At 41.0% G+C, this 14,142-nt stretch overlaps 1 protein-coding gene across 3 annotated transcripts in view; it reads left to right on the forward strand.

Annotated features, from left to right (window-relative positions):
- The window catches only part of kcnip4a (potassium voltage-gated channel interacting protein 4a), a 120,029-nt gene that overhangs the window by 83,897 nt on the left and 21,990 nt on the right, over positions 1-14,142 (forward strand). The window contains exon 1 of one of the 3 annotated variants that reach the window (XM_041964841.1): positions 6,841-6,952. The exons of the other annotated variants lie outside the window; for them this stretch is intronic. Coding sequence (XP_041820775.1) covers positions 6,841-6,952 — 112 coding nt within the window. Of the gene's footprint in view, positions 1-6,840; positions 6,953-14,142 lie in introns of those variants that run through there. 3 annotated transcript variants of the gene reach the window in all.

Here is a 14,142-nt window from a genome sequence, read left to right on the forward strand (position 1 = left end):
ACTTCTCTCCAGGCTGTTGATTTCTTCAGTTTGCAGTCCATCTTGTGTGGTTATATAACCCTGTTTACACAACATTGAAGCCACTAAACTTTTTTTCTGACCAGATCCTATGGTTTCAATTCTGTAACACAATGTAATGTTGTTTACATGGGGGTGCAAAATCTGGCAGAAACTTTGTGTATTGCTTTTATTCCTGCAGTTATTAACTAACAGCTGCAACTAACAATCATTTCTATAATTATTAATCTAGCAGTAATTTTCTCAACTAATTGTTTAATTATCTCTAAAATGCTCGAAAATACTTTTTTTTCCTAATTTCTTAAAGCTCAAAGTCACATCTTTAAATTGCTTCTTATGTCAGACTAACAGCCTAAAACCAGAAAATATTCACTTTCACATGAGACAAAGAAGAGAAAAAAACCTTTCTTCTGAGAAGCTGAAATCAGAGATTGTTTCGTATTTTGAACACTGATGTATCCTAAAAGTTGCAGATTAATTTTCTGTGGATCAACTGAATGATTCGTTTATTAGTTGTGTCAACTAAATTCCCACGCTGGCACATTTGTTGTGAAATCCCACGAAGGGTTAAAATCATGTATTTTCAGTGCATATCCTGAACAGGCCCATCGCTTTTGAAATTTGGGTCTTTCACAGGACACGTTCTTAACTTAACAAATGGGTGAACTCGACTGAATAAAACTAATTCAGATGGGAAAATGATCAGCACAGAGAGGGCAAACTCATATGTTTACTACCCAGCAGACCTTGAATGATGAGACATCACCACAGGATCTGCAAATACACATTTCAATGTAAATATTATAATATGTAACATTCGACTGGACTTAATAATATCGGCATTGTGAAGCTGAAATAGCTGAGTCATACTTGTCGATACCTTCTAATATAGAGGTTGGAGGGTCGAAAATTGCCAATTCCCATAAATGCATGCATGCACACACACACACACAAACTTGGCAGAGTAAGCCAGCGTTATCCTGAGTCCACAAAGTAAGTCTTCAATATCAGAGTCACCCCATGGCAGTCCATGGTTGATTGCACATGCTGCTTCACTGAGGGTTGCCCCGGTTCACAGCTTATAATTGCCTTCCCCTTCACAGGTGCTGCTTCAGTAAATATGACAGCCTCATTTTAATGTGCCTTGGAAAACACAACCCAAACACTAATGCCGCTTTGCATGCCTGAGCAAATCGCTGCAGGTGTCGCCTAATTATATCCCCCACTTGTACCCTAAGCTGATCTGTAATCAGTGGGACGATCCCATCTACGCTTTCTTCGCCCGTCCACTGATCCGCCGTTGCTTTGATTGATGACATCGCAGCCAGCTCCCCTCTCCTGCTCTCGTACTTTCGCAGAAGCTCCCTGTGTGCCTCAAGAAAGATAACACTTGTTCAGTACTTAATGGAAATTTTGGCTGGGGGGGCTGTTTAGTAAGCGACATTTGTCGCTGTGTGAAAAAAAGGTTGTTACATTCTCAGGAAAAGACTCATTTAAATTCCTCGTGCACCTGTGGTGTTCAATTTTGTTTTATCACAATTGACTGTTCTACACCTGATAGTCTAAGCAGTTTGGAGGGAATTGTCCTCGCCGTTAACTACAGTGTGCATAGGGGAGCATTTTAGACTTGCATATAATCTGTGGATTTTCAGTTCGTTTTTTCCTTTCTATAAACATTATATTGAACATAAGTACTGCTGGTGAGATTGATTCAATGATCTGTACTGTTGGTCGTGTCCTCCGTGTTCACTCTGCCCAGACAAGCAGTGATAAGATCCTCCTCTTGCGAATACTGAGGATTGAAAGTGGCGAGACAGGTGGCAGCGATGAGTGAGAAAAGTACATAATCTTTCCCAAGATCAATGACCATCAGTCTACAGGGGCAGAGGAACAAAAAGGCTGGCAGGTTTGTCACTCAGACTTATCCTGTTCATTACACAGAGACTGTATTTGGACTGCAGAGACGGTGATATGCCAGACCTCAGTGCGGCTTGACATTTCAGACTTAGATCAGCCAGAGATAACACCTGCCAGAGGTTGGTCTTTGTGAAACACCTTCAGTGAAGACGTGATGGTATGTCGTGATTTGAGTCACCAAGTGATTGGATGTTTCATTTTTGTTTTTTGTGTCACCATCAAAAGTTCCCAAGAAATGATAAAGTTATTGGCATATTTGTCCGAGATTATGCAGCAATGCAGAAAATGCTAACCCTTCAGAAGGGCATTTTTACTAATTAGTATTAGATTAGTAAACAGTAGGCAAAGACTCAACTATACATGTATGACAACATGGGTCTGACTATTATTCTGATCGTATTTATCATTTGGGACTTATGTCTCCTCATCATTTCATTCATGTTTAATTTTGAGAAGTGAAGTTGAGACAGTTGATGGAATTATTGCAGGTGAGAGTTAAAAGCACTGTCTGAAACGAGTTAACTCGCTCTCACAAAGCAAATCTATCCTTAGAAGAGCAAAATGGTCACATAATGACTGCAAGACGTTTCTTTGCATTTCTTTTCATTTTCTTTTTCACTTAAAATAAGGTGTTTTTCTCTTCACTCTCTGAACATTCAAGTATGTTTCCAATAGCTCCGGAAACAGGCAGGTTTTACTGAAGAGAAAGAGAACAGGAATTAACATATACTGAATGCCTTTGTAGATATTGCACAACGTCACTACCTTTCAGCAGGGTTGGGTACTGGCTTGGCGCTTTTAAGGGCACTGGCAGAATTATGCCAAGTATCTTCTCACGTTAGGTCTATCTGTACTGAAGATTTGGTAGGATTCCTCATGAGTATGATAAAGCTTAGACTTGTCTTTTCAGCAGTTTTTGCCATTTTATGATATGTATTATGACACAGCAAAAGGCATTTGCAGCAGTCCTCTAGACTGAAAACAAGCCTTACCTAGTCTGTGTATTCTGGTTGTACCAGTGGCAAATATCATTGAATTATCAGTGTTCTCAGTCGCCCTCTATGTAACCTCATTCAAAGGCCATTTTTCCTCAAATCTCTGTTTCTCATCATTCAATGTCAACACGCTACAGCTCCCATTTCCTTTTTCCAATTTGAATACAAAATCGTTTTGTAATTTGAATCTACCAAAAACAAAATAGTCTTGTCAGATCCATAAATGCTGAATTTTTAGCTTCTCCATCTGTCAGGCTGCCATGCTGTAACAGTGTTACAGTGGCGATTGTCCAGAATTTGTGACATTAATGGAGCAGGATGTGGAGTGTAATATTTACCCGTCAGCAGCATTGATAGCATCATTGCTCCAGTAATATGTGGACGGATGCTCTGTGGCAGAAAACCCCCACCCCCACACTTTTTTCTCATGTGTCTCACCCTCTCACCTCCACCCTCATTGCTTCAATGATTTATTGGTTGGATATAGTATCTCTATGCTGGAGACAGGTTAGGATTGGTCAATCATTCCTACATGTTTTATTAACCATCAGTCTACCAGGGACCGTTATGAGAGCCAGGCCTTGGCAGAGTAACGCCTGAGGCAATACATCCCCCTGGCTTTGTGAAACTTGGCCACTGCACATGTGGCTTCAGTGGCCACATGTGACTGTGGCTTCATTGATGTAGTGCCAGTGCCTACATGTTGGCAGCACTGCTGTGAGCTGGATGGTGCAGCTCAAGAGTCACCGAAGCATCCAGCAGCTAGGTCAGCTTACACTCAATATGCTGCACTGTACATGACATCTGGGTAATGCTTTTAACCGAACCAGCAATTCTTCCTCAAGGGGGTTTGTTATTAACTTTGATTCACTTACTATGCTTCTACAATACCATTTGAAAATAGGTTTTATTCCATTGAGCATTTTGATTGATTGTTCTCTCGACACTATCACAAGTACTGAAGCCTGCAATAACTGTTTTTTTAGCCACTTGGGGGCAGCAGAAATGAGCTGTAAACCCAGCACTGACTTATTACCAAACAGTTACCTGTTTTATTTTCACACGGAGCAACATTAGCATTCATTTGGAGTTGTGTTTCTAGTTGCTAGCTTTCTCTATGTGTTGTTTGCTGCTGGACAGGTAATGTTCAGTGGGGTCTAAGGTTTTTTTGTTTTTTTTTTCTTGCTGCAAAACAACATTAATGAAAGAGATGAGGCTGAGCCAAAACAGCAAAGTTGTGGGCTGGAAAACCAAAACAGTGAGTCGAAAAGTGTTAAAAGGCTCTGAAGACTAGAGGGGGACTGCAGAGTCTGATCATTTTTATGGGGGTTTATCACTACAAGCGACAACTTTTACAATTGTTGGCACAAAAATACTGTTTATAGCAGCGTTATTGTTTCATGTGCTATCCCTTCACCTGTAGTTTGGACAATTTGGCAATTTTATGGTGAAATTATGTTTTCCTGGTTGATCCCCCAAACAACAAAGTGAATCTGTAGACTAATGTGGACTGAATGCAACAGCAGTCCCATTCACAGTGGTGCCTTGGGAAAAAAATTAGACTCTGCAGTCATTCTTACTGGAACAAGCTAATAAACAGGCTAATTCACCAACCAGGAAGCATGCATCACGATATTCTCTCAAGATGCACTTTTTTCTGTAATTCTATTTTAAGAACAACACGAACGCTCACCGTCCTATGTTATTATGTAGAGTACAAATTACCCTTTAGCCCCCCCGGTCATATTTCCTACCATCCAGTCCATGCAGTCTTATTTTCAGTGTGTATTCTTCTCTTTCTGTGTGGATGAGATTCACATAACAATGATACCTCTCATGGCCGGGGGCCATCCAGATTAAGTTAGATGTGTCTGTTGAATATTATTTTCTTTTTTCAAACGGCATCATGCTAAATTATTCACCAAGATTTTTTTTAAAGCAAAATTCCCTTATTTTCCATTCTGTGTTGCTCAGAAAAGGGCAGCAGCAGATGGACTAAATGTAAATGACTACATGTGATTTCTTTCCATCACTGGAATAAACTGCGTCTTATTGAACATCATAGGGCAGTTGAGTAAGTGGTGAGTGACTGTTTCCTTTGCAGCGCTAATATAATTCACTGCTGTGATGATTGTAATTAAGGTGGCTTTGTGCATTTACATCAGTGATATATGACTTCATTGTAGATGGAATAAAAGCAGAAAAAACACATCAGAGGATATTTGCTCTGTTTAGAGCTGCAAATGCCTGAAAAAAAATCATCAGCTTTAAATTGTGTTTTTGGATGCTTTGAGCTTGTGGTTAATCATGTGATGTTGAGTGCGGTCATGGACGGCTTATTTAAATTCTGTTTTTGTAAATGAAAGTCGGCCATCCCAGGCACTGTTTTCTACAGATTTGTAAAGAAATAATCTGTTGGTGGATAATAATGACTATGACTACACAGGGACAGTAGATGGTGGTGTCTTCACTCACTCCTCTGCAAACACTGACTACACAAATCCACCTCACACACACATACACACACACATTCACACTTTGTTTGTTCGCTTCATGAGTCCGTTACATCTCAGTGGAATCAAACTCCCCTTGAAAACAAGAGGTTGCATTTAATGAAGTGGAGTCGATCAATGCTATTTTTCCACTCACTTTCTCTCTATTACAGTGTGTGAAAAGACCACTGAGACATATTCCCTCCTCTATTCCTGTTAGCCATCAAACCCTTCCATGCTCAGCTTTAGAAGCCTGGACAAGGCAGCATTAACAGTCACGTAGGTGGATATTTTTTAATAGTTTTTAATTTTTTTTTGCTGTGACACAACACATTCTCTATCCCCACTCTACTTCCATTTACTGTTTTTTGTGTGGAAGAATTGGGGTTTTCTCATAGATTTAACTTTTTTTAAAAAAATGACCATGAAAAAGCCTCTTCTCAACACTAGTCTGAAGCACAAGAGATTTATTTTGTCTGCTTTATTAAAGTAGATTACTGTGAACGCCTTATAGGAAAGCTATTTTTTGGTCATCCATCCTGCTTTTCTGAGAATTATTTTTTTCCCTCTTTCTTTCCTCATCGTCTTTAACTCCAGTCCTCTCAATAGCTTGGAAATAGTGCCATTTTCATTATTTAATGACATGTCTAAACACAGTAATAGTGTCTATCACAAACATACACACAATATCTCAAAACTGACTGGCATTGACAAATCCTCTGCTGTCATTTAGGGCAGTATTAGCATTTTAGGATTTGTTTCTTCGTGTCTGAAGTTAACGTGAGCATGTGGAGCTCACGGGAGGTTGTGCATCTTCTGTAGCGCTGTAGCACCACACCTCCCCTCTGCTTCTGTCTCATCTCCCCTCCCTCCTCGCTCCCTCACTCATATCCACTCCCTCTCATCTTCCCTGCCTTTACTTTGCAGCGAGGCAGTCAGTGCGCCTGAAAGAGCGAGGGAGAGCCACAAACTGTCAGGGAAGAGCAGAGTTTCCACTGCTTTCACGTGTCTCCTCATTTTTGCGAGGAGAGGAAAGAAAAAGAAGAAGGAGCATTGAGATCATCATGTGTGGACTTTACCCCTCTTTGAGGCAGCTTTTCTAAGTTCTGAGAGATCCTTCACTACTTCGGGCTCCTCTCAAACCTGAGGCCAATATTTCTTGCTCTGAACCTCACCCGATCTTAACCTTACTCAGACTGGATCTAGGGAGCGAACGGGCAGTAGGCGGGTGCCAGGAGGCGCCCGGCCCGTGCGTGTGGGCCGGTGTAGCGCTGGAGTGGGTGCAGGGGAACTGGAGTGCAGGGCCGGGTGGGAGCGCTGGTCCTGGCGGCGGTCCCGAGGGCGAGGAGGCCGGCTCGGGCTCGGGCTCCGGGTACGGGTCAGGGTATGGTGGCGTGGAGTGGGCCGAGGGCGGAGCAATGCTGAGCGCGATCTGGGAGACGGAGGGGTTGCAGACGGTGGGCATCGTGGTGCTGGTGTTCGCCTCAATCAAGCTGCTGCACCTCCTGGGGCTCATCAGCTTCTCAGAGGGTAAGACGCTGACAGAACTTGAGGAAGAGAGAGACAGAATATAAGCAAAAAGACGGCAAAGAAAAACAGAAGTCTCAGCTGGAATAAAGAATTGCTTGCTTACAGATAATGTGTTGTGAAAATTGCAATTGCATTTTCAATCCGTCCCTTCAGTTTCCAGCTGGCATGTCAGGGTTACTCTTCGGTCGCTGGAACTCTTGAAACACATTTGAAGTTTCTAAGACAGCAATTTGAAAACTTAATTGAGGTCACCATACCGAGGCAGGAAAGCAAACAGGCTGTCTTGTCTTATGCATTGAAGTTAGGAAAACAGAAAATGTGACAGAAATAGGCGTGATCTTGTGATGTGACTGGAGGGAGGACGATCCTGAGCAGGGAAAATGTGTCAGTTCAGAAAGATTGGAGGACTTGAGAGGCAAGTTCTGACTGAATTTCTAGAGCTGAGAAATGAGAGTTTCTGTCATTTTCAACCATCTGAGTTCATTTGTTCTGGGTTTGTGGGGGTGGTTCCTCTGTTTTTGTGAGCATAGTTTAGAAATGTGTTAACTTCTTCACATATATGCTTCTCATTGTGCAGTCGAGGCAAACCCATCATTCTCCTCTAAGTAAGAGCACAGTCAGGCTCACTAAGCACAGACTATGTCAGGCCTAAATAAACTGTTTAGCTTGGATCTGCTGCAGTCGTCTCATTAAATAAAGTAGAGCAGCATAGTAAGCAGTTTGAGTTCAAAAGCAGCCCATCCATCAGACGTCTGTTGAATAAACACACCTTATTTTCTAATTAGGAAAATCAATTCTTTGCCCAATTTGGTATGCATGTTCAGGAAGACGATAAGAAACCGTGATAACGTGTTATAGTGGGCAGCTGGAAAAAACTGACTTGGCCTGAGAGAGGTGTTTAGATGGAGCACAGAGGTGTTAGAGTCTGTGGTTGTGTTATTTTGAAGGCGCAGGGAGCTGTGTTTTCATTTGAGGGGACAGTAAAGCCCATGCTCAGCGTCACAATTTACATACTTCATAAACAGCGACAAGATCAAACTTGTTTTCTCCTCGCTCTGCATTAACAAATGCAGCCGACATGATATTGATCATTTTCCACGGTGAGACGATACAGATGTCAAACCAGCGCTGTTTGCCAGCCGATGTGATCTGTATTCCACACAGGTGTCTCAGAGTGTAATTACTTACAGAATATCTGCTGTCTGAGCCTGGGGTACCTGGCAGGCAGTCAATACAGTTATTGATGCTGTGCATGTGTTTGAATTCATGTTCAGGAGAGGGTGGGGGGCGTGGAAGAGAAACAGAGCAAAAGAGATTGAAAATAAGGCAAATGGTCTTGAAAATGAGAGATCAAAGGTCTTTTCAAACATATGAACCCTGACATTTACTGATGTGGGTAATGCAGAGACTTGGAAATTTTGTCAGCCTCATGTATTTTGGGGTGGGAGGAAACTGAACTGAACTTCTGAAGTGGACCCATGCATAGGCAGAATGAATATGGACACTAGGTCAACAAAAACAATTATTTTCATCATCCATTTATCTGATGATTACTTTGTTGATTATTCAATGAGTAAAAGTTCCTTTTTTTCTTGTTTTAACCTACCAGCTGTGCAATATCAACTACTATCATATATGACAAAGAGACTCATTACATACTTATGCTGAAGGAAGAAACCAGCAAATCTTTGGAATTTTTGATGAAAATAATGATGAATCGACCATAAAGTCAGTTGCAGGGCAATTGACAAAACGATTCTGCTTTAATGCAAACTCCTCCGGAGCGACATCTTAACTATTGTTTTGATTATTGAGTTATCGGTTAGTTATTTTTCTGATTCATTAATCTTTCAGTCTATAAAGAGTTAGAAAATAGTGAAAACTGTTGCAATTTCCCAGAGCCCAAGTTGACATCCACCAAGTTGGCAAACATGAAGCTGCATGTTTGCCTCAATGATCAATTCAAAACCCAAAACTATTTATTTTCCAGCAATAAAAAAGGGGCAGCAGTAAATCATTGAATTTCAGAAGCCCTAACCAGCAAAGTATTGTCATTGCTGTCAGATCAAACTTAAACAATCAATTCTCTGTCCATCTGCTAATTGTTTAATGAATGAAGCCAGGGCTGAGATCTGAATTCAGGACCTTCTTGCTGTGAAATGACTTAACCACTGAGCTATTGCATTGCCTTCTTATTACATAAACCCAACAGTCACAAGAATTACCTTTGTTTACATTTTTGAAACACAAATCCCTTTTTGCAGCTGTCGCCTTCTGAAATAACTAAAAATGTTTGTTTTTCACCCCTTATTTTCATAAAAACCTCAAGGGAGGTGTTTCACGGAGCATGCACGCTCTGCTTAACATTCATACAGTCAGACATGTTCACAGCTGGGAGCTGCCCAGTACGATCACATCCTTCTACTGCCGGCCACCTGAGCAGCTCCACTGAGGCATCTGGGGGATAAAGGTCTTGCTTTAAAAGCCTCTGTGTGGTAAATGCTGAGGGAGTTTCTCAGCTGGGCTGCAGATTTGAACTGGCAACTTTCCAGTTGCAGAGCGGAAGGCGAGCTGAGAGCGTGCTTTCGATGTACAGTATTGAACACTGTCCCGCTCTTTACTGTAGCATCAGCTGCCAGCAAAGAGGAACTGAAAGCTATGTTTAAGATCAAGTTGTAGCAGACCACACATTGCAAGCGGAAGGGGCCACGTCTGGTCTGCAGGGACTGCATGCTCTGATCTCTTCTGTTGCAGATTGGGAGGATTCAGACCTGGGAAAAATCGTTTATGAACAGCCTCTCCCTGCCACTGGCTTGCTTCCATGTTGGAGAAATATAACAAGAGCATTGCATCAGCCCATGCACAATCACCAGACCATTGTACTGAGCAAGGCAGCAAGGCCTGGCAAGCAGCGTATTGGTAGCAACTTTCAGTTTAATTATGAATGTGGCTGGAATGACGTGTGCATGCATTCCTGCCATCTATCCCAAGGCTAGCTTTAGAATTTCACTGCAGCTGTAGACTCAACTTGGCTAGTAAAATTATATAGAGCCCTCTTGCTAGAAATTCGATTGCTTTCGCAGAAAATTGTTGTAATTTATCTTCACATTTCCTTGTCTGATTTGCTTGGATACATTGCAGCATAACAAGGAACATATTTTTGTTTCCCTCATGCACACACACACACACACACACACGCCCTGATCCTTTTCACACATACTGTATGTACATTTTTACGCTCAACACAGAGCCATTAGTGCAAAATGCTGAGCAAAGCCTCATAGGATACAGATTAATCAGTGTGTCACACTGTGATAAATAATTCTCTGGTTCAGCCGTACACAACATCCCCCCAATCCCAACTCCATACCCCTTAATCACACACACACAAGTACACCATTACTCGATCAGGGATGGGACGCTGTGGCAATTTGGACCCACCGTTTGCCATTAACAGGCGAGAGTGTTCAGCGATCCCCATCTAACAAAGCTCTCGTGTTCTCCGTGTCCTTGATTTGGATTTATGGCCTGGCAGCAGACAGAGTTAGTGTCAGCATTGACCTGGGTCGGTTTTGCTGCCGATTGTCCACTTTCACTTATAGTAATTAGCAGCTCACAGCTGTTGTGGCTCAACAGGTTGGCACGTGAGAGTCTGAGCTGAACCATGAAATACGTTTGAGGTATATGTACAGACCATTCCGGTTAAGCCAGACCTTATATATAATTTGTCTGGAGAATACTATAACCAAAACTCTGCATCATCATTTTGGTCCAGATTAGTGAAACTTCTCGTTAGGTGTCAGTGGTCGTAGCTACTGACAGTTGAATTATATGGGTTTCTAGGATTTGCACCATGAGATGACAAACACTTTTTACCACAATATCTTTACCTTTGATGTGTCTGGAAGTGTCAGATCACTGTAGCAATGAGAGGGACAATTTTATGAAGATAATTGATTTTCTATGATTTTTGCATCAAATTAGAGACACCCTTTGATTTTTACTTTTTTAGTTTGTTTCATGAACCCAAAAGAAAACATCCCTGTCATTTTTGTCAAGAGATTTTGTCGAAATTTACAATGTCAACAGATATATTGGTGTAGTGACATCAAGTCAGCTGCTGTGATAGAGGATTTAGAGGACTAATTGAAATTCCTGATTTTAAGTATTTTTAGCTTGGGAACAGATCCATAATGTTGGTTGTTCGATTAAATTGGCTTATTTTCCACCCTTGTTCATAATTTCAACCATTTTTAGTTACGCCAGCGGTGGGGTTCTAGGAATGGCTGAGCTGGTGGGTTGGTCAAACCAGTTCAGACTGAAATATCCCAACTATCAGATGGATTTCCATGGATTTGGCGCAGACTTCATGGTTCCTACAAGGATAAATGATCTCAATGACTTTGATGAACCCCTGACTTTTCCTCTGGTCCCACCATGAAGTAGACATTTGTAGTTATGAATTAACATGTCTAACCTGCTTTTGTGTGGATTGTCATAAAATTTGGTCTGCACGTTAATATCCCTGTAAAGGTATAAGTTAGTTGTTAAGGACTATCAGTCACTGATGGAATGCTGCTAGGTCAGGGTAAGTGGTGCGGCTTTGAGTTTGTAGACTGAGACTTTTAAAAAGCAAACAAGCCTGTTGAATTTTTCATGATGCAAAATTATGAATGACCTTTCTGCTGTTGTTTGTTGGCATTCAGTTGTGATCTAGCAGTTCTGATGTGCCTGCCATTGATAATCACATCATGTGGGTATAAAGCTGTGCCAGGCCAGGAGTCCGAGGCTGACGGCGTTACTCATAGTGGTCTTTAAGTCTTCATTTCTCAGGTATTTATAGTGTTGTTTAAAGTAGGCCACCGGTGAATGATTTGACACACTGTCAAATACTGAAGTGTGTTCTTCATTTTGTTAAGTGCAGAAGTGTGTACATGTCCAGGACACACACATCGGTTTATGGAAGTGATATAAACTGCGCTGCATCTTTATGGGATTGTTTTCTTAGTTGAGTCACACATCCATCATCAGGGTTGAGTCAGCAGAATTGTTTAGCATCTTTTACATTATTTCAGATGATGGCATTTAATATCTGTGCAGTTCATTTAATTGGCGATGTGCAATGGGGAAATAAATCTTATTATTACTCAAGCAAGCATGCAGGATTTAAAAAATAAGAATATGGAAACAATAACTCTGCTACAGGTAGTAAAGTGTGAGATGTTTTGCGAGCAGCTCCCTTGCGAGCAATAATTCTTCATCAATTTACCAATCTATGAAAAGGACAACAATCAACTGGCCCAATTATCGTCTGGCCATCTGCCATGTTATCTATTTAGAGCAGTGACATGATTGACTTAACCTTTGCCTGAGCGTCCTAAGTTGTAAGTCCCTCTGGTGTCTTTTAGAGGGATGAAGAAGAAGGGCACGGCAGAGGAGCTTATTGGAAGTAAGATGACCCTGCCTTTCAATTTGAGTCAGGAAAGCAAGGACAAGTATCACTCAGGCAATCAATTTTGATGAAAACATCACAGATAATAAATTCTGATATGAGGAGGATGAAGGATACGTCTGAGCCAAGGATCTGATACGGATGATTGCGATGCTTAAAGGCTCCTTGTAGAAGAGAGAGCAGTAGGCAGATTGTATTCCTAAAGATGTATTTAATTAAATGAGCTCTTTACCATAGCAGTGCAGGGATGCAGTATAATGTACAGCATCTCCAAAGCACCAGCTTGTGGTATACTCAAATGTTATTAAGCCTGAATACAATATGCTCTCATGATGTGAACCACAGTGCTATTTGACTATGCAGATTGTGAGGGACTTATTAAAGGAAAACGTTGCATAGTTTAAGCTCAAGTGTTGTTATCAAAAGAATGAAAATCAGTCTATGATAAATCTCTAGAGCTTTGAGGCTGCACATGTGATATTTATTTTTCAATCAAGGTTATACAACCAGTAGGCACATTCATGACTTTAATTAGCCAACAAAGCGAATAATCATGTTGCCACATGAATCCAGCAACAAGGACATAGGTTCTTATGCATAATGTAGTAGTTCCTTGCAAAGAATATAGCTAGTTACAAATATTGCCTTTTTTCAGCTGGACTGAACCAGGCTTTATCGTCCATTCTAGATAGAACGGACTGCTTTGTTTCTGACGCTACCCAAAACACAAGAGTTCATTCATTCACTCTTCTGATTGGGGATAACACTTCCAGAGACCACTTAGTGGAAGCTAATGTGGATCCATTTTAGAATATAGAGTAAAATAATAAAGGATGAAAGAGAAGCGGTGGAAATAGCCTGGTCGTCCTGCAAACTTCATCAGTTGGGTGCAGTAATGTTAAGAGAACTGGGACACGGGGATGGAAAGTGCTGACTTGAATCTATGGTTAATCTCATTACCAGTGACTTACATAGTATATTGAAACCATTAACTGTGAAGAGCGCACTTTTAATTTGCAGAGTCTGATAAAATATCAAACACCATCAGCAGTGAAGCCAGCCAGTCTTAACACATAGTACACATAGTATCATTTTCCCAGATAATGAAAGAAGATCTACATTATAAAGTCAACAATAAAAGAAAAAACATCATTAGCACACTTTATCACTTGTTTTAATGAAGCTGGCTGTTATTGCACACCATAAATCATTCTGCCACAAAACTGGCCAGCATCTTTTCATTGCAACAGTAAACTAAAAAGCCTCTTTGTCTTAGAAGTAATAAAGTACGGTAAGTTAAAAGGTAATCAAGCCTTCAAGCCAATTTTGCTTTTGGTGATTTTTGCCCGCTGTCTGAAATCGCAACAGATGGCGTCTTGCCGCCTTTTGAATATTTTGTCAGTCTTATGGCCGAGCTACTGTATATTGAGAAAGTTAGATTTAAGTTCATGAGGTTGTTTCTGGATCTCAGGATGTTTATGTGGAATATAAACAGTGAACATCGTGTCAGAATAAAATCCATTAATGCACTTTTCTTGGGTGACTGGTGGCATTAGTGTGAGTTTCCTGTCAGGGACTGGGATACGGATGACTCACTTGGAAATGAGTCATAAAGACACTCTTCTCTTCGAGTATCTTTTTTTTTCTTTGCCGTGAACGCTCTAAACTCTGAAGCTGAAGTGTGATAAAGTTTCTTCCCTTTTCCCACCTGATAGTATTGAGAATGATTGGAGTAGAA

The sequence above is a fragment of the Chelmon rostratus genome, chromosome 23 (assembly GCF_017976325.1).
Source record: "Chelmon rostratus isolate fCheRos1 chromosome 23, fCheRos1.pri, whole genome shotgun sequence".
NCBI classification, from domain to species: domain Eukaryota; kingdom Metazoa; phylum Chordata; class Actinopteri; order Chaetodontiformes; family Chaetodontidae; genus Chelmon; species Chelmon rostratus.